The 21386-nt window shown below is 40.4% G+C and overlaps 2 protein-coding genes across 3 annotated transcripts in view; one reads left to right on the top strand and one right to left on the bottom strand.

Moving 5' to 3' along the window:
• SYTL5 (synaptotagmin like 5) overlaps nt 1-21386 on the top strand; it is a 303237-nt gene that overhangs the window by 18754 nt on the left and 263097 nt on the right. Inside the window, exon 3 of the mRNA XM_064483299.1 lies at nt 2034-2149. The gene's annotated coding sequence lies outside the window, so the exon portion shown is untranslated. The remainder of the gene's footprint in view (nt 1-2033; nt 2150-21386) is intronic.
• On the bottom strand, nt 11085-21139 carry DYNLT3 (dynein light chain Tctex-type 3). Of its 2 annotated transcripts, XM_031445500.2 has the most exons (5): nt 21046-21139; nt 18916-18957; nt 13919-14042; nt 13191-13268; nt 11085-12897 (listed from the first exon to the last, which is right to left on the bottom strand). In XM_031445500.2, the coding sequence occupies exons 1-5, from the start codon at nt 21073-21075 to the stop codon at nt 12821-12823; spliced, it is 351 nt and encodes a 116-aa protein (XP_031301360.1). In that variant the 5' UTR covers nt 21076-21139; the 3' UTR covers nt 11085-12820. The 2 variants fall into 2 exon arrangements, with proteins under 2 accessions (XP_031301360.1, XP_064339367.1); XM_064483297.1 differs by lacking the exons at nt 18916-18957; nt 21046-21139 and adding an exon at nt 14629-15002.

The raw sequence follows: 21386 nt of genomic DNA, 5'->3' as shown, positions 1-21386 counted from the left end.
AAACAGAGCAGTTAGGATTTGAATCTGGGTGGCGTGTCTCCCACCAAACGTAACTACTACCCTGTATCTTCATGGAGTAGTGATGAAGGATCGAGGTAAATGAACGGAGATACTGAAGTTTACTGGGATGGAGGGTAGGAATTTACCACAAAGGATGATCTGGGAAGAGAATTCTCCTTTCAAACCTAGAAGTTTAGTTAGTGACAATATATAAGAGTAAAATTAGGTTATGATGTTTAAACAAACAGTTAACAATTGAGTGAGAATGACATGCAACTATTTTAGTAATTCCATTGACTTTGACAAAATGCTTAAGGCATAATCTTTGAATACAGTGCAGTGTGGTTTCCAGATCTAGGGCCACTGTGAGTGCTGGAGTACTTGTGATTATCTGGGAAGAGGGGGTGTGAGAGTTTAATGGCCATGGAGGGGTTGATATTCGTTGAATCCCTAGGTGTTCTGTGGATGGTCAACCCAAAGCAACTTTCTAGGTGGAAAAGAACCACCTTGAATGTAGAAAGCTGGGTTCCTCTTACATACTCACTCCCGAAACTGAACAGGGCACGATGGAGAGGAACTCTGAGTGGTGTGTCCCTTGGTCTCCCGATGCAGGGTGAGAGTTCAGTTTTCTCTCATCTAGTGGGGCTCGAAGAAACTGGAAACTGAGAACAGAGTATGGAGGATAATTATGTTTTGAGGTCATGTATGAAAATGTTTCTAGCACCTGGGAAAGGAGAACTAGCAAGTGTTGGACATGACAGAAAAGTCTGCTGATATCCGTGAGATCGTGAGGCAGACAGCCACTGTCACCACAGCTGCAGCCAGAAGGGATGCCATCTGCCTCATTAGCATGTAACATAGTTGATCACACCCTCCTCCTTGCGAAACTCTCTTCAGTTGACTTTTCAGGACCCCACACTCTCCTCATGGTCTTCTTACTTCACTGCCTTTCCCTTCCAGGCCCACAGTCCTTTCCCTTCCAGTACATAGAGAGAGACTCCATTTGCCTGGGAGAGTTCTCCATCTGCCTCTCTCGGATTCTTCTTTCTCCCATACACCACAGGCAATTCATTATCAACTCCTGTCACCCCTACCTTCAAAACATTTCCAGAACCTGACCTCCCCTGCTTCTCATCATGCCCACCGCGACCATCCCAGTCTGGGCAACCCTCATCTCTCTATTGCAGTGACCTCCTAAATGGGCTCTTTGCTCCTGTCCCCACCCACTTACAGTCTCCTCTCAACACAGCAGCCACAGGGAGCACATCACTCCTCTGCTCAGAGGCATCAGCGCGACATCATCCCACACGGAGATGGTCCTGTATGCTCAAGTCCCTGGTGACCTGTTTGGTCTTATTTCCTGTTAACTCTCTCCCTTTCTCACTCAGTTCCAGCCACCTGGGCCACTTTCTTTGTCCCTCAAACATATCGAGATTGGTTTCACCTTAAGATTTTTACGCTTACAGTTCCTTCTGCCTGGAATGCATCTTCTCTCACAAATCCGTGTGACTCCCTCCCTCACCTCTTTCCTATTGCAGATGAAATGCCACCTTTATTAGAGAGGTCGGCTCTGACAAGCCCATCTACAACAGCAGCCCTACTACTGTCCCTCCCTGAACCACTCCCCCCTCTCTCCCCTGCATTCCTTCTTACTTATTATTACTTCTCTCTAGCACTTATTACCATCCAAACATACTTGCTCATTGTCTGCCTCGCCACTAGAATGGGAGCTCCACAACCGGGGACTTTCGTTCATTTGTTTCCTCAGAGCCTGGAGCAGTGTCTGGCACGTAATGAACATTAAGTAAACATTCACTGCATGGCTTACTGACCTCACCCTGTGTTGTGTGTGGAAAGACACTAGGGAAGGAAAGTAGGTGTTGGGAGTTTGGCAGGAGGAGGCCCTTCCCAGCCACTGAGGAATACAAATGAGAGAGCTTGAATAAAACAGGAGGATTTGGAATTCTGGTGAATTCTCTGAGGAAGAGTCGCTACAAACCAGTGACTGCCCTGTTTCTCCTACTTACATTCAGAGGCCTGGGAAATGCAGGTTCCAGCATAACAGGTTTAAAGTTTGACATACTTTAACCATTTGAACAAATGGACATGCTTATCGGAAAAGCTGGAGATCTGTGACTCTACATCTTGGGTAAGTGATCAAAGCCAGCAGAGAGCCATCGTTTTCAATCTCAGAGAGAGCATGGTCTTTGAAGCTTAGCTTTCAGGACACAATTGATGGCATCCTTCTGTCCCCTGGTGGCAGTGCAGCTAAACTGCACAGGAAGACAAATTCCTTGAAGAAGAGAAGGCAAAATGAAAATTTCAAGGTTCTTTCAAAGCTTGTACCACCCAGAAGTGTGTGCACATGTGTGTTTGCCTGGGATAAAGATCTCCCCAAATTTTTCCTTCTTGAAACCTGACGAAGCCTCCTTACTCACATGACTTCAGCATCAAAGGGGACCAGTTTAATGGAAGACGTTACCCTTATAGGTAGGCTTGGATGCAAACACACCCCTTAATCCAGGCCCTCGACAACCTCCTCTCATGACCCTCTACCAAACATGCTTGTAGAAAAGATTTCTTCTGGGGCTGGGAGACTGGCACAGGCAACCTCAAGGTGCCCTCCGGCTCTTGGATTCTATGACTTTAGGATGAACCTTTCTCACTCCACTCTGACTCTGGCCATCCCTAACTTTCCCACTTCGGACTTGCACTTGCTGGAGGCATCTACAGCCCCTATGGATTCTTCACTCTTTGCATCTTACTTCTGCCTGGCAACATATTTTTTACTCTTGATTTTGTGTGACTGGAGACTTTATCTTTAAAATATGTCCTGGACATAGTTGACTCCCAAAGCTAATGTCTCTTTAACATGCATACAATTCACCAGAGGAGAATGCCAAAAGCGGAGAATTTCAATTCATAATTCATCCTCACATCACCCTCCACCTCTGATTCAGCTTGTCAGGCATGGAGCCTGGGTGTTTCCTTTTCGCTGTCACTTCTGGTTTTCCCACTGTAGGTGGTCTGTGGACGACCCTTGGGAAATACTGACCAAGATGGTGACATAACAGAACAGGGTTCCAAAGCCCTTCCTCTGAAACTGCCCTGAACCATTCAAAGCAAAGAATCAGGGAATTTGTAAATGTCATTTGTAGAACTGGCCTTTCTCATAAGCTATGTCACGTATGCTGACTTGGAGAAGAATATGATTCACCGTGGCAAAGGTTTCTGGCCTCAGGTGCTGATCACGCTTGCTCTGTCTTTCCGGCTTCTGGATCATGGCCCGCTTCAGCCAAGCTTCCTGCTCAAACCTGCTCCCTTGCTTGGTGCCAGCCTTAAGCACTGGATTTTCTCCTTGTCCCATTTTGGTTCTGTAAAGCCCTATAATATATTATGAGGGGAAAAGTACCAGAGAAGCTCCTGGGCAGATACAAAGGGCCAATTCAGCATCAAATATCTGGTAAATGGATAGACTCTTGGTTTGGAGTTTTTACTCCATGATGCTAACGTTGAAAAGGCCATAATCTACCCTCTTCATTTTATAAATGAATAAAGTACATCTTAAGAAAGGTGAAATGATTACTTCAAGATTACTAGCCAACTTTAGGTGGAGCCAGGACTTAAAGGTAGGCCTTCTTACTCCCAGTCAAGTGCTCTTGTTGGCCCCAGAGAGGCAAAGCTATGGGCACAAATGAAGCTGATCCCAGTGAATAGTGCTCTGTGGGATTTTAGATATTTCAACAAACCTTATGCAGCTCAACCAATGAGAAACCAAATCTGACAGCATCCTTCATTTTTCTCTCTGCCTGGCTCCCTAGACCTACCAGTCTTGAGTTCCAGATAATTCAAACTCCATTAGATTTCTGACATTTACACAATTCCCTCCTACTGCCCCAGCAGTTGCTGTGGTTCCGGACAGTCTTCCAGAAGAAACCATATTATAAGTTCTATGCAGCACACATGCATGCACACCTCCCCGCCATACACACACATACACATGATTATATATAAAGAGCTGGTTAGCTACGGTATCCTGAGCAGGACAAAAAGAGCAGCCGCCATGTGTATGATTTTTGTGCTTTGTTGGGAGGGGGGATATGTCATTCATGTGAATTCCAGTTTAGAATATGGATAATTTTAAGGGCTGGAACAGCATCTCTTTAGCCATATATGCAATATACAATATATGCAATATATATATGGGAACCCATGTACAAATATATTTGCTTGCCATTTCCAAGACTCTTTATTATTTTCTCTCTTCTTCCAAAAAATTACAGAAGAAATACAATCTATTCAGATTTAAAAGATACACACCTCAGAACCAAATAATCCCACTTTTAAAAGGTTTTAGAGAAACAGTCACGCATGGGCCTGAGGAGGTTTGGGCAAAGGTATTCAGATCAGCATTGTTTGTAAGAGTGGAACATTGTAAACTACTCAAATGTCTACCAGTAGGAAAAGGAATAAACGAGGGCCTCTCCATACCGTGTGATATAGCAGCTAAACTCAAGGAGGTGGGTCTATACATGTTGACATAAAAAAAAAAAATCCCAAAGGCATCCTGTTGCCTAAAAGGAGCAATCTGCAGAATAATATATATTATAGACAGTTTTCCAACAATACATGCGTATATGTATATAAATGTGGGGAAAACCCTGGAATCATATACATCAAAATGAGAGCAGTTGTTACCTCATATTACATTTGGGAAAGGATGGCGGGGTGGGAGACCAAAACGAGGCAGGATGGAGGGCAAGGGGCTTGTTAAGCTTTTGCTATATGCAAAGACTTTACGTAAAAAATGCATTCATGTATTTAAATTACACATGTATATTGTGTAATTTAAATTAAGTTTTTAAAAGTTAAGTATAACTGTTTAGCTGTTTCTAACCATATAATACATAAAGTAAAAAGTGGTACTTCTCCAGAATTTATTCTTTCCTTTGCTTCTCCATAATTTATTTCTCCGTATTTGATTTCTTCTTTCTCCATCATTTATTTCTTTCTCCCCCTATTGGTGGATATTTTAGTTGTTTTTTTTTTTCTTAGTTTGCTTTTCCAAACAGTATTGCAAGGAAAAGTTATATTTTTTATCCATTCGTGTTATTATTTCTGTTGTATGGATCTTAAGAACTGTGATCACGGGCTATGACACTTAAAAATGTGACAAACTTCCCTCTGCAAAGAGCATCCTACTGATTCATAGAACAGTAGTTGTGCAGTAACTCCCTAGTTCACATTATCCAGGTTGCAACGATAACAGCTGCTCCCAGACGTACTTCGTTGCTCTTAAGGCTGGACAGTAGCTGACTTAACTTCCTTCTCCCTGCATGCTGACCACTGGTGGTGCCTGACCACATCAGCCAAACAGTGGAGGAGACTGGGATAAGGTGGGAGGGGAAGGCAAGGGCTGGTAGACCATGAAATCGAGACAGACTAATGAACCATGGGCCACATTAACCCACAGACATGTTTTCTTTGGCCTGTACAATGTTAGGCTCCACAGTGTTTTAAAGAGGCCGAGTCAGTGCCAGGTGTTAAGGGGGCAGTGCTTAATCCCCACTCAGGCTTCCCTGCATGTGGTTCTCCACGTGGGGAACCATCAGTTTACATGACATTCCTCATCTTTCTTTACTCTATCCCTCATTCCTGCACTGGGAAGTGGAGTGGCTTCTTACCTTCCTCTTGGTTGATTCACCAGAGAGAGTATGTTTCTGCTTATGACTGGGTGGTAATTCTAGTTCTGGGGCTCAAAGTTAAGAAGACCAGTTTCCCTCAGGTAAGTCCCATTCTCCAACAGGAAGTTGATCTTTGATTATAATCTGGCTTCCTCCTTGTCTCTTAATTTGTTCAGGACTCAGGTAGGGAAGAGATATACTATTCAAGTCCCCTTACGTCCAAACACCAATGTCGAAAAATATTGAGATTTTGAAATTGAGAGATTTCACATCATAGTATTTCTGAATTTCTTGCAAAGCTGTAAGATTAGGGAACCCTGAGACCTTGTTTCTAAATGTTGATAATGGCTGGAGCCGAGATGTGCCTCCCTCTAAGGGGCATGTGCTAACATGTCACAGTCCTCACTATTTCTTATGGCTTTTCTCATACTTAGACCGAGTCATTGACATTCAGCGTCATGTGATAATAGACAAAATAATGACCACCCAAAGGTATCCACATCCTAATCCCCAGAACGTGTACATATGCTACATGGCAAAAGGGCTCTGCAGGTGTGATTAAGTTAAAGATCTTGGGATGGGGAGATTATCCTGGGTGGGCCCGGTGTAATCACAGAGTGTCCTAATAAGGGAAAGATACAGGTAGGAGGCTCAGAGTCTGAGAAGGAGATGACAGAAGCAGAGGTCACGGAGGAGAGAGATTTGAAATTGTTACACTTCTGGTTTTGAAGATGGAACCACTAACCAAGAAGTGTAGGTGGCCTCTAGAAGCTAGAAAAGGCAAGAAAATGGATGAGAGCTAGAGCCACCAGAAGGAACACAGCCCTGCTGAAACCTCAAGTTTAGCCCAGTAAGACCATTTTGGACTTTTGGCCTCCAGATCTTACTATAAGAGACTAAATTCGTGTTGTTTTAGGCCACTAATTTTAAGCAGCAATATAAAACTAATACAAGAGTTAAGGAGAAAGTAAAGCATTTCTTATATCCATATCTATCCCAAGAGGGAAAACAGAAACTAGATCAAGATGGCAATATATTTCAAAAATTATGTGAGAGAGCATTTCTTTCTTGGAAGGGGAGTGGGCGTTGTTGATTGCTTACCAGCATCCAGTAGTCACCTCACCTTTCATACCATGTGACCCAGCAGTCACCTTCCTAGGCATATGCCCGAGAGATGAAAACATGTGTCCACATAGAAACTTGTTCATGAATGTTTATGGTAGCATTTTTCGTAATAGTGAAAAATGAGAAATAATCCAAGTGTCCATTGACTGACAAATGGATAAATAAGATGTAGTATATAAAAAGCACTCTGGGGGGAGGGTATAGTTCAGTGGTAGAGCGCATGCTTAGCATATACGAGGTCCTGGGTTCAATTCTCAGGACCGCCATTAAAAAAATTAATAAATAAACCTAATTACCTCACCCCTCCAAAAAAAAAGTAGAAATAAAAAAAATTTTTTTAAGTGCTCTGACTCTTACTGAAGTATTTAGCCCTCTTCCGTATCTCTGATATACCTTAGGGAAAGTTAATACTTCTTTTATCTAAGTGTATTCTATCCTTGCTACAATGAATCATTTCAGAGCTCAAATTTAAGAGTCAAAGCATAGAATTTTCCAGATTAAGAGGCTGACTGTTCTGGTGTCTCACTTTTTCTCTTTTATCATGTCTCTATCCAGTGGCGTATCATGGGGAGTGGTGGGAGTGGTCTCTGGGTGTAAGCAGTAAGGGGGCGCACCGTTTGTAGAGAATTTATAGACAAAACCAATCAAAAGCTGATCTGCTTTTTTATATTTGTTTTTCATATGAAATTATCTTTGTTTCATCTTCACCTTTTAACTGAAAGTTTTATTGATATAATTATGAATTCATATACAGTCATAAGAAGTAATAGAGATAAATCCCCTGGATCCTCTTCCCAGTTTACCACGATGGTAACATTTTGCAAACATCTACTATAATATCACAACTAGGATATTGACACTGATGAATCCACCAACTTTATTCAGATTTCCCCAGTTTTACTTGTACTCATTTGTGTGTATTTAGTTCTACACAATTTTATAATGTTTAAGTTTCTATGTCCACGAGCACAGCCAAGATACTGAACAATTCCAACACCACAAGGATTCCTCATGTTGGCCTTTTATAACCACACCCACCTCCTTCCCCTTCCACTGTCTTTAATCTCTGGTATCTGCTAATCTGTTTTCCATTTTTTTTTTTAACTTTTATTTCAAAAATGTTACATAGGTCAAATCACGCAGTATTCTTTTAGGTTTGGCTTTTTTACTTAGCACAGTTCTCCAGAGATTCATGTAAGTTCTTATGTGTATTTTTTCTAAGTAATAGTCTGTGTATGTACCACAGTTTGTTAAACCATTCATTTCGTTAAACCATTCACCCATTGAAGGACATCTAAATCATTTCTGGTTTTTTGCTATTGCTAATAATGCTGCTATGAACATTCGTGTACAGGTTTTTGTTCTTTTTTTTTTTAATCACCGTGTGATTCTAAGCCATCTGCCAGACCATTCCTATCAATCTGCTCCCTGCCTAATACACAACTCTCTCTGCCACAACTGCTGCAGACACCATTCTCAATAGTGCTCCCAGTATTGCTGGCATTGGAAGTTTGGCCTGTCTTCCCTGGACTAGGGGGTGGTAGAGAGAGGAAAGGGCAACTGTGATGACAGTTCTACCAATAAGAAAACTTGGATGAATCCTTGACAAGCCTCCTGCTTTTCTCTTCATTTGCTCCCTTTTTCTCATGTTGAATAATGCTCTCCTTATTTTCTGATCCAAAATTCAGATAGAACTACTTTGCTTAGCTTAATATATCCCAGCCACCTTATAGATTAAAAACCAATCTATAAATAAACCATCCTTAGGTCAGGTGCTCATGCCAAGTGCAATATGTAGCCGTTCCTGAGTAAAGAACATCTGCTTCCCTAAATTATGGGGCAGGGTTATTTCGTCTGTGGGCTGTGCAATTTCTTGTGTGTGTGTGTGTGTGTGTGTGATTTCTAATAGGAGGCACTGAATGGGCAACTACCATGTCCACTATGCATAGGTGATTCTCTTGGTAGACTAGATGTCCATCTTAGCCACAAAAAAAGAAAAAATCAGTAAATAACAAAACATTAACCTTTTTATAATAATCTCTAAAATAAGGTTGTAAAATGAACTCGGAGATTATAAGATATAAAATTATCTATAAACTAGTGAAAAGTTAGGTGATATACATCAAAAAAAAATCTTTAGTTTTGGAACAGTTGCTTTGTAGCCCTTCTTTCTTTTAATAGAGTACAAGTTTGGTTTACCAGTAAGGTCCCTCCGAGTCCAAGATAATAAAAATATAATATATAAAAGTGCTTTGTGTACCATTTGTTTTTTTAATAACTGAGAACAACAAAAAGAAAAAAAAAGTTCTCAAATAATTAAGATATAATTTTTTAAGTGACTAGGTATAGGGAACACCTCTTACTCTAATCCAGGGGTTGGTAAACTCTGGCCAGCCTGCTACTTATTTTTGTAAGTAAAGTTTTATTGGAACACAGTCATGCCCATTCATTTACTTCTTGTCTGTGGCTGTTTGCACACTACAACCACATACTTGAGTAGATGCAAAGGCTCAGATATTTACTCTTTGGCCCTTTACAGAACAAGTTTGCTTCAATTTAGTTATTAAGAGACCACTCCTCTCTAACGCTGATGATTTTGGGTGGTATTCTGAGTGAGCATTAACTGTGAAAGCCTGCGTTAGCTCATGCAGCTTACTCCAAATCCCTAGCCTACGAAATTAAAGGAAAAGTCAGTACATGCTACAATCTATTAATTTTCATGGAGATTTTCTTCATTAGGCATTATTGGGGATGAAAACAAGTCAACAGAACTTTCACTGAGTAATAATACTGCCTCATGTAAAACTCTGCCCTGAGACACCCAGATTGAAATATCTCAAGTTAGAAGCTGGCATACATAAAAATATTTAAAAAGATGAAGCATTCAGTAAAATAAAAAGGTATATTTTGGCATGAAGAAATTTCAATATACATTACTGGATAAGCCCAGGCATCAAATTTGCTGCCCTTGTTAGGAAGAACTGCAAAGAAACTTCCTCATTTAAAGCACCCCAGAGTGGGGGCAGTTGCCCACATTTTGTGTCCTATAGGGAAGATACATACCATACCAGTGACGCTACGAGTGTCTGTACAAAGTTCCAGCTTCATCCCTGAGATCCTCAGAAACCATTTTGGGGAAAGATACTCTTTGTGAAGTAATTAGGGGTCATTTCTAATTAGGCCTGGATTGTCAACATATCCTACATATCGAAGGATGACATAGAGTGACGTTAAGTGGGACCACAGTGGGAAATACGGGATTTGCTATTAGACAAGGTGGGCTAGCATCTCTTGGACCACTGAGGTTAATGTATATTGATGGTGGCTATCTAAATCTTGTAAGGGCTGAATGCTTAAGATTCTTCTGTAGGGAATTTAGTAAATATGCAAAGGTCAATTTTACTGAGTTATCAGACATTGAATCTGTAAGCCTCTTTAGCCACAAATATAGCTCCACCTTCTGGATTACAAAACAAGCTCCCCTTGGGTAGATTCTAGCACATGGGGTGAATTTTTCAATTCATCTCAAACTTTGCTTTGGTGTTTGTCATAAAAAAAAAAAGACCTAGTTCCTTCCCAGAAAAAAAATCACAGTTTTTTCTCCCACTTTTAAAAAACTGTTATCAAGGATAGACAAGGTTTTTTACTCAAACTCTGAAAACATAATTTGCAGCATCATAAGACTACCTTAAAAATGTGATGACTGTAGGTGGTGAAAATGCTTTCAGTGACTCATAATTAGATAACACCCAACTTGGAAATAAGAGCAAAAAAGTACTTTTTACCAGAGAAAATGTAATGAGATGTTGCCATCATTTAGGCTGTATACTGGTGCTTTACAAACATAAAATTATAGCTTTACAAAAATGCGAGTTAGTACTTACATCTGAATACCCTAATTTTACATACTTAAAGTCCTTAATTAAAAAAAAAAAAACAGCAACAACTCAATTGCAAGTTGACAAATAGGGACAAAATTCCTTGCCAAAAATAGTCATTAAAAGCTAATAGTTACAGAATATATTTTACACTGACTTTAAAAAAAGTTTGTGTTAAAAATCATAAAATAAAAGGCATAAAATAGGAGCTATTATTAATGTTGTAATGGTGAATACTGGGTTCGGGTTGCTATTTTAATGGCATTTATTCTGTACAATATAGCTATGTGGTCTGACATTCATTTCTCTTCTTCATTCCTCTTATTTAGAATTTCTTAGAGTAAGGAGAATGCCATTTCTTTAACTATTCAATGATCATCCAGAAGCAAACGTACAGTGCAGGAAGATAATCTTTATTATATTTTAACTAGAAATAGAGCAGATAGCAAGTTCACGAGGTATATTTGATTATTATTCTTTTAAAATCAGGCTTCAATAACAATAAACAAAAACAAGCCTTAGCTGCACAGATATTTTGGTCACTATTATAATCTTCAAGGGCACAAAAGCCAGCAGTGTAAAATAACATAAAGGTGACGACTGAGAATTTTTGCCCAAAATGTAGATCACTGCATTAAACCCTCCTTGTATTTTCTTAATATTCTTCTTAAACATTCAACAATTACTGTTACTCAGCAAAATATCCAACATGCACATAGTATTCCTACAAGAATACTATCTTAATATTGTCAGTACTAAGCTTTTCTTTCCCCCCAGAATTCAGTGAACCATGGTTCCACTCCCTATATGTAGTAGTGTTAGTGGTAATACGCAAAACTGATTTTGTTTTCAAGACTAATTAGCGTATTGACTTCACATTTGGTGGCCAGCTGTGTACCCTAATTTTTCATCTTTTATTTTCTTAATAAATTTAACTACATTTCATAAGCCCTGAGATATTCAATAACCTGCTAATGATTGTGTACTTTTAATTTATATTTGACTCCACTCAATTTGAACCCCGCATAATAAGTATTTAAAATTATTATTTACAGAAGATTGTAACTAAAGCAATGACAAAAATGTACTATTTGTAAATTAGACTGCTAATAAGGCCTTTAACTACAAGTTGCATATTTTATGCATTTTTTTTTGCTTGCTAGGAGCAAGTCTTAAAATTACATCTATAATTCTGTCAGCAGTAAGTGCTTTTCATTTGCTTACTTCTATCTGGACAGCCAGATTCACTTTTTGCCTCTCTTGTAAAACAACTTTTTTTTTTCCTTCCCCAAACATAAATGTTAGTTATTCAACTCAACAGGTACCAAAAGAAACTTAGAATTTGAACAGCATACTGATAACTACAATGCCTAGCAGAGAAACAGCCCATAATAGGCATTCAATAAATATTTGTTCTACATGGAATGAGTGAACTGTAAGGCAGCTGTTAGAGTCATATACTTTCATCATACACTGTAACTATTTTGTTTAATTGGGGAATTCACGTTACCAGGTTTAATTTGCCCTCTAATGTAAATCCAAGAATCTGACATTTTAAAAACTGATTCAACAATTCTCAGAAAATGTAAACAAGTTAATAATAGTTGCTACTTTAATATTAGCTGATAGAAAAAAAGGAATGGAATTACTTTCCACTAAATCATGTGGACAACTAAGTGAGGCGAAGAAATAAAAAGCTAAGAAGTGTTAACTGACTATTACCATTTTCCTCCACATTTATCCTTGCAGCTTTTTTGCTCATATATTTATTCCTGTTAATTTTTCTCGCTGAAAGAGAATTTAAGCATCTGAATGGATTTCCCCATCTCCTTAGGTACATATAGTTAGTGAAAAGCCAGTGTAAATGTAAGATTGTATTGTCAAGTCATGCCATATTTCTGCATTTGATTTTCGCTAACATTAAGTTTTTCTATTTAAACGATGCTGTATAGAATATGAGATAATCTGCCCACTATGAGATTGCTTGCTTGTACTAGTCAGTTTTTGTTGATAGTTTTGAAGCATATTGCACACTTGTCATCTAGCACATTAACAAGGAACTGTTACTCTTTTCAGAAAGGATACACTGACAAATTCTTAAGTTAATGGCATTGGCCGAACATTTTTAGCCTGTTACAGGACAATAGCAATGGCAAACACGTTGACGATACAGTTCATGGTTCGGTTCTCCCATCTTACAGTACAGGTTCCTGAAAACACACACACACAAAAAAAGGACTCTGAAATACCAGCAAAACATCAAAATTACCAGGGAATATATATATACATTTTTTCAAAGGTTTTAATATCTTATTTCCTGGAATCTGTTAAATCTTTGTATTTCATATTTGTCTGAAGGCATACTTGTTACTAGGTACAAAGTAATTCTGTTGATAAATTCTTATGAGGATTTAATTAGAGATAAATAAGAATCTGATAATAAGTGCACTATGTGACTTTGCTAGAGGCTGGATTTTGTTTGAATCAGCTTAAAGTCTCTTACCATCAGATGTGGTGTCCCAAAAACATGAGCTGGCTGTGTGAAAGCCATATGCACTCCTCTGAACCACTGCACAGGTCACTAAAAATAAAGTTGCTGAGTGAGAACAATTACAAAGGAAAAGATAACTGTTTGAGCTCAGAACTCTAAAAGCTATTTAAAAAATAACAGAAAAGAAAGCATTCAGCAAATGGATTGAAAAAAATAAGTCTCTTGTCTCAATGATCTACCACCACAATTTTGACCCCACTGCATCTAGCCTGTCTGTTGCCCCCGTGCCAAAACAATGGTGATTGTATTGCAGGAAAAGTCTGGGCCAAATTATGTGCCTTGTCCCATGGGCATAATTCAGACACAGAAACAAAGAAAAGATTCCACTTTACAATCATTGCTTGGCACTTCAGAGTCCTACATGTGAGAAGGCATGGGGCTACTGAAAGGAAGACAGGGTGAGGGAGTTTCAGAGGAAAGAGATAAGCGATGCAAATGTAACAGATGATGCTACCAAAGACAAGTAGATGGTTGGCAGGAGCTCAAACTGCTTTTGAGTAGCAAAAGATCTCCATCTTTTAGGTATTATCATAGATTATCTTTGGATAAGTAAGTCAGAAGTCCTTCACACCCTATTAGTATCCAACGTGAGTGTCTATCACTCATTTACATTCTCTAAATTCAGAGAAAACCACATGGACAAAAGTGAGTAAACTAGCGAGGAGGACGCCGATACTTACCAATATACTTATAAGCTTTTCCCAGCTTAACCAGATGTGCTAAGGATTGTTCCACTATGCTTGCAGTCCATTGGTTAATGTTGTTCTGATTATAATCTTCACCTCCCAAGACTCCATCTATACACTAAAAAGGCAGAGGACAATTAAACAAACTATACATATACTGCAGCAAAAAATAAAATACATTTATAACCCAATAAAACATCTTAGAAAATATGCATCTGGTAAATATTTTGCATTGTCGCTAACTGTTTTAGAATTTTCAAAGCATTTCCGCATGCATTCTCTCACTCTGTGAGACATTATGGGCCATATAAAGATAACTGGGACATGGCCTCTACTGTAAAGAACTTAACAATCTAAGAGAGAAGCTAATAAAAGAACTCTATAACACGAGGAAGACTAATCAAGGGTGATAAGCCATGTCATAAAAGGATTTTGGGGGTGGAGATTTTAAAAGGGTGCTATCAGTTGGTTAAAGAATGGCTTTGAAACAGCTGGGATTTGAACTAGGTTTCAGATGCTAGAAACAAAGGATGAGACCAATTTTGAAATATATTTCTCATGTACAATAATTATATCCTCATTTATATTATGTAACTGCTTAGCTATAAAACAATGAACACACTTGGCCACTAAAAGTAAATAATCAGCAAACACTACTTTTCAGGTGCTCTAGAAGAAGTTAAAGAATATTCCACAGTGCTTACTTTCATCCACTTCTGAAGCTTGTTTAGGAGCACTCGTTTAGTATCACAGTTGTAGGTTCATGGTCACCTCTGCCACCTCCTCGCTGTGTGACCTTTTGCAAGTGACTTAATCTCTTGAAGCCCCTATTTTCCTTATCCTTAAAGTAGGGATAACAGCCTCATCTTGTCAAGTTGTTGGGAGGATGGGGTGAGATAAGGAATGCCACGTGCTCATACACAGTCACTGCCGCAGAGTAGGCATATAAGTAATGATAGGTATCATCACCGTCATCATCATGATTGCTGCTGTTATTTTTTTTTCCAGTTTTATTGAGACATAATTGACATATAACATTGTGTGAGTTTAAGGTATACAACGTGATGATTTGTCACATGTTATATCATGGAACAATTACCACAATGAGGTTAGTTAACACATTCATTTCCTCACATAGTTATCGTGTGTGTGTGTGTGTGTGTGTGTGTGTGTGTGTGTGTGGTGAGGACACTTAAGATCTACTTTCAGCAACCTTCAATACAGTGTTGTTAACTATGGTCACCATGCTGTATACTAGCTCCTGAGAACTTATTCATCTTATAACTAGAAGTTTGCACCCTTTGACCAACATTTCCCCACCCTGCGGCAATCACCATTCTACTCTCTGTTTCTGTGAGTTTGGTTTTTTTTTTAAGATTCCACATATAAGTGAGATCATACAGTATTTGCCTTTCTCTGACTTTTTTTGTTGCTATTATTTTTTATTCAAGTGATAGAGCCTGGAGAGTAAAACACTCATTCAATTTATTTATAGAATCCAGCTTAATAAGACAGACACATACACACACTCGCACAAGCACATGCAGGCAGCTTTCATTTACTACAATTGGACTATAGTAAAGGTTCATAAAGACACTAACTACTATGGAATCTTAAGCTGGATAGTATAAAATCTTCACTAATCATAAAATGTAGAAAGAGACATTAAATTTAGAGGGGTTGAAGGCAATAATGTAGCTCAAATTATTACCCTAGAATGTTCAGTAGCATGAAGAGTTAGGAGAGTCAGTGGCCCAAGGTCAGGGGAGCAGGGTTTTAATTCTGGCTTTACCATTCCCAAGCTGACAGCCTTTGGGAAACTTCTTCCTCCCCCGAGACCGCCTTTCCTTCATGGGAAACAGGTAATCAAGCAGGGGAAGAGAAGAGGGGAATTGAGAGTGTGTGAGGGGAGCATCCAGGGAGAGGGAAGGATGAGTGAAGGAGGGGCCACTATGATCGAGGGTCATGTTCTCAGGAGCTAGTATACAGCATGGTGACCATAGTTAACTTTCCAGTTCTCCTCTAAACAACAGAAACATCAGGGGCCTGTGGACCCCATGGTAAATAGCCCTGCTAATTACTATTCATTAACATTTAGCCTTCTTAATTACCATTAACCAGGACACTAGATAATGAGGTCTTTAACCTGCTCTGTAGTCCCAGGGCCAAACTCGGCCTGGACTCGTAGCAGGCACACAATATATGTTTGACGTTGAGGTAGTAACTGGCTTTGGTATACTCTCTGGGTATCCTGAATCAAATACATGTTAGATTAAGCTGCAAGTTAATTCTATTTGTAACTCACTTTTTCAGTGAAAATTTGTTTCTGGGCAAATTCTTTTATTGACAGTAAATAAAATACATACATATCACTGATAGGTGAGTGGCTCTAAGACTTCAGCAGGAAAAAATATATAAGTACAGGAACTCAGAGCAAGGAATGTAAGGAAAGAAAATAAGGAGATCAGCCAAAGAGAAACAGAAATGCCTGCTGAAACTATACAATCATCTGGGAAGTGCTGAAAAGTTTTCACATGGTGCGCGCACGCTCTCTCTCTCTCTCAAAGCCTTTCTAATGCCTCAGTGGCAAAGAGACGTGGCTCACAGGGACAGAGGGGAGGGAAGAGAATAGACAGGTAGCTGAAAGCCACCTGTGACAAACCTGACATGTCTTTGAAGTCTCAGATTTCATATGAGCATTTCACATGAAGCTGGCTTTTGACTCCATAATGTATCAGTTTGTTTTTATTTTAAAATGGTGTTAAATTATTTATATTACTTAACTCTCTCGTGCAAGTAGGTAAGCAAAACTGATGCTCTAAAACGCACCCAGTGGCTTTTAGGACCCCCTAGCCACCGTCAAGTATGTGTATCGCACTTTAAGAAGCATGGTTCTTTTAACTGAATAAACTATCAAAGTAATACATGCCTTTGGTTTTAAAAATCAAACAGAATAGAAGAACTTACAATGAAAAGCAAGAATCCCATCCCTACCTGTTTCCATCCCCAGTCTCTTTCCCCAGAGGAAACAGCTTTGGGGTACAACTGTTTTTTACCTCTTAAGGGTCACTTATATGTCGGCAAGTGTTTATATCGCTAGTTCTTGATTTATGAATTATAGACAACATCCTTAGAGCTCCTGCTATGATAGATGAAAATTTAGTTCTCTGAGACCACCTGCCAACTCCTACCTCTGCCCCCATCCCCCACTTCCCTCAGTGCAGTGAATTCACTCTTTTTACTTCAGTATATTTACACCATTAGCATGCTTCTTTTCTATTCCAGATGTTTCCTTCTGCACAGAGCATTTTTCCTTATCATCCCTGGCCTTTTGTCCCACCTGTTATTTTTCCTCTCCATGGGGGTGGAACGAGCTGCCGGTTGGTGGGTGACAACCATTGTTTCACCCTTCTCATCTGGGATAGCCCATCTCCCAGATGCCTTGGACATGGGTATTTGGCTCCTCCTCCCTCCACCCAGACCAATGAAAGGTACCAGCCTGGCTAAGAGTTTCTCTCTGCTGACTCAGATTTTCCCTTGGATGCCTTTTCCAACGTCTGAACTGACCAGGTAGGGAGTTAGCAAAACGAGCTCCAATCTCCAACCCAGTCTTTATCAATAATAACGGCGATGTTTTGTTCTCTTTCTACTGACTCTTTGGTCTTTTCATTTGGTTCGGAACATGGGTAAAGAAGGTATCATTTAAAAGACTCCTCAAATACCCCAGCATCCTTTTCTTCATTTCCCAACCACCAAGGACAGTCTGTCTTGACTTTCCACTTTGAAAAATGAGGCTGTCATCACTCCTGCCCGTCCCATGACCTCCATCCCTTGCAGGATTTTCAGGTGCCTGTCCAGCCCTCTCAGACCTCAGGTTGATCCTAGTTGTACAAGGCCAGCCCAGGGTGAGTTCCGGGTGAGCTCATGCCCTGAGCATTCAGGCAGGTAAGGCAATGTCTCAGGATGGACTGATGAGGTGTTCAGTGCACAGAGGGGCGGGCCAATCCAGCCAAGCCAAAAGGTAGGCAGAGCCTGTTAGGACACAGACCCCAACAGCCATTCCCGCAATACAAGCCTGCCTTCTGGGCCAGCTCATTTTTCTCTCGGATTTGGCAGTTAAAAATGACTCAGGACTATTAAAATTTTTCATAAATACCTTACCCACAGTGTAGTCTGGTTGTGATACCACTAGAATAATTAAAGTTCCTCTGCCAGAATTGATTCCCAAAGAGAACATCTTGTGTATTTGCCTAACACGAGGACCAGATGTCATGTTTCAAATATTGTTCTTAAGATTTTGATTTACTATCATATGTGTCTAAAAGATGTTAAGGGATTATTTTTCCAATTATATTGAGCTTAAAAAAAGCATATAATAACCCAAAGCAGATATTTCTATGGTCTTTTATTTACTTTATATATATATGTATATACTACAATTATATGTTTATTATACTATACATATAATTTACCTATACACATATAATTTCTTCTATACATATAATTTATCTATACACTTTTAGAGCATTAACATTTAAAATGATATTAAAAAAATTTTTTTTGTTTTTTTTTGCAGGGAGGGGAGGTAATTAGGGTTATTTATTTATTTTTTTTAATGGCGGTACTGGGGATTGAACCCAGGACCTTGTATATGATAAGCATGTGCTCTGCCACTGAGCTATACTTTCCCCTCTTAAAATAATAGTTGACCCATGGAATAAAAGTTCTTTTATTCAAAAGACAGAGAATCTATTTTAGAAAACAGCAAACCAGTTTTCTAGACCAGTACTTAAACATCACTTTCAGACTAAGCCCCAAGATGCCCGACAGCATCCAACACAACATAGACACACCCCTATAAAGAATTAGTAACTATTAAAAATCTTGTTTTAATACCAAGGTTTCTAACTTTGTACTGAAAGTCAAAACACAGCTTTTAAAAATTTCAATCAATGCATGAGCCTTTAAGATGAACAAGATATAGAACTCACCTCCTTAACAATATTGTGGGCTTCATCAGCATTGAAGCCAACCTAAAGAGGGAGAACAAAAGATAAAGTTGCTTTCAACACAGACGTCCTTTTCCTGGTAGCTATGATGTTACACAGAATACCCTAGGCTGGCCTAGACAGGTGTTAGTGACAGGAGACCACAGTGAAAAGGGGCAGCAAGTCTGCTGAGTCTACTAATCCCACCTTGATCACCTCTGAAATCGCAAAATGCTTTCCCCACCTACCTCCCTGAAGATTTCGATGCATTATGTTGAGACAAAGCCTGGGCAACTACATTTTTTTTTAAAGTGCTTTACTGGTAATTCTGATGAACATCTGAGATTGAGGATCACTGTATTGTAAAGCTCAGGAAATAGCAGAAGGTGGATATAAGGATGTATGTGTTATCAGTACACAGCAAATGGTTGCAGCTAAGTGAGAATGAGGTGGACCATGAGAAAAAAATGCTGAATAGATAATTTTCTATTTTTTTTAACTTATGCTTGGCAAAAATGTGGCTTTCCTAAGTTAAAGGTTATGAAAATACTTGATCATTCCAAATTAATGTCACTTTAATACATAATAGGTCTGGCAACTTAGTCTTTCCTGTGGAGATACAAGTTTGATACAGTCTCGAGTTAAAAGCAAGTATTTTATCTTTGTTTTATATTAAAAAAAGATTCTGTTGGAAAATAAAACCAGCCCATGCTTTGCAAAAAAAAAAAAAAAGCAAGTATTAATGACAAGGAAGTGTCCAAGAGTAGAGAACTAGGCTATGTGACAAGATTGCAGTCTAAACCAAAACACTTCAGGTAATACATGCTTTGTTTCTATGGAGATATTTTTAGGTGCTTTATGATATCGGGTTTGTAAATCCCACTGCACAACTTAAAATTAGTTCAAAAGCAAGTAAATTCTAAAAATAAGTCATCTTGAGTACAGATTTAAAATAGTTTCAACTCATTTAATTACATCAGATAATTCCCCAACAACAAAAGAATAAAAATACCCTAAATAATTAGGAATATGTCATGAAAACAGGTCTCACAACTGACCCTATTAAAATGATCATTTTACCTTAAAGTAAGGTCCTTATCTATTTTCAAAAATGGTCTACAAATTAAATGATGTCCATTTCTGGAAGGTCACCAGATAATCAGGTTGTACTGGGTGGCCACCGATGCTACCTGCATCATAGAAGTTATGAATTTAAATATGGTCTTAGCTTCTGCAGAAGCCCACGCCCTAAAGATGAATGGTTCAGAAACCCCTTCCAGGAGTCTAATAATACACCATTTTATGCTGCAACTCCACCACGTGCCTGTCTACTTTTATTTCACCGTACCATTCACCTGTGGCCACCACTGGGCAGAAAATGTCTTTGTTCTGCCCTGTCACAGGTTATGCTGGGATCCAACAGGCCTCATCCTCGTCATGGTTAAAGTGAAACCAGAGTTGTAGTTGTGTAAGTCAGAGGCCCGGGTTCAAGCAGAGCATCTGTCATTCCTGGCAGTTCTAACTTTGAGCAAGTCACTTAGGCGCCATGAAAGTCAGAGTACCCCATCAGTAACAGGAAGATGACAACTGACATCACGGGGCTCTGGTGAGGTTTCATGGAAGCCAGAGTCAGTAAGTAAGAGCTCCTAATCCATAAAGCACCTCCTTCCAGACCACCCAGGGGAGAGTGCCCGGGAGCGGGAGCGGCTCTGCCACCTGGGCCTCGCTTGGCGGGGATGCGGCACCTGCTTTGGGGACACTAAAGGGCAGAGGAAGCAGCCGGGGAGACCGGTTTCCAAGGCCCGCCCGGCAGAAGGGCGGCTCCCGCCACCCCATCCACACCCCATGCACCGCACCCTGAGTCAGGCATTCCACCCCTCGACCCCGACCCCACCGCCGGTCCCCAGTACTCCCCCATCCTTCCACCCCGACTCTCAGCCCACCCTCAGGGCCTCCGGGTGGGGAGCCGGGGATGGGCGAGGCGGATCCCCGGCCCCGAGGAGAGGACCCGGGCTCGGAGGACGCCGCACCCCAACTCTCGGGGACACCTGGCGCCGGGAGACCACCCGGCGGAGGCCAGACGGCGAGGCGGTCGGGGGCGGGGGTCGCTCGAGGGCGGCAGAGGGGCGGTACCTCATCGCAGGGGCGGTGGTACTCCTCCATGGTGGCGCCGGCTCTCCCGGGGGGGGCGGAGCGACGGGCGGGTCGAGCTCCGCGGCCGCGCACTGGCCTCCAGGGAGACCCCGCCCCCGTTTATGCCCCGGGGCGTGCCCCACGCAGGCCCCGCCTTTGCGTTGTAGTGACACCACCTTCCTGGCCCCCCCTTCCCTCCTCTTTACCCGCAGGGTTCCCGTGGCGGGAACCGTCTTCCCGCTGCCTTTCGACCTCTCAGAAAACGAGGGATGGGTGTTAAAGAGCTGGAATTTGTGCTCATGTGGGTCAAATGGGGTGTCAGTCTGTCTAGACTCAGTATT

The sequence above is a fragment of the Camelus dromedarius genome, chromosome X (genome assembly GCF_036321535.1).
Source record: "Camelus dromedarius isolate mCamDro1 chromosome X, mCamDro1.pat, whole genome shotgun sequence".
Lineage (NCBI taxonomy): Eukaryota > Metazoa > Chordata > Mammalia > Artiodactyla > Camelidae > Camelus > Camelus dromedarius.
Note: the sequence above shows the minus strand (reverse complement) of the source record. Positions and strands in the feature narration are given on the sequence as shown.

What these genes read in the sequence shown, in the direction of transcription:
- DYNLT3 (XM_031445500.2), bottom strand. Translation starts at nt 21,075, where the DNA reads ATGGAGGAGTACCACCGCCCCTGCGATGAG. An exon ending in ACCACCGCCCCTGCGATGAG is followed by an intron (nt 18,958 to 21,045) that starts GTACCGCCCCTC and finishes CTCCCTCTTTAG; the next exon opens with GTTGGCTTCAATGCTGATGA. An exon ending in AAAAGCTTATAAGTATATTG is followed by an intron (nt 13,269 to 13,918) that starts GTAAGTATCGGC and finishes CTTTATTTTTAG; the next exon opens with TGACCTGTGCAGTGGTTCAG.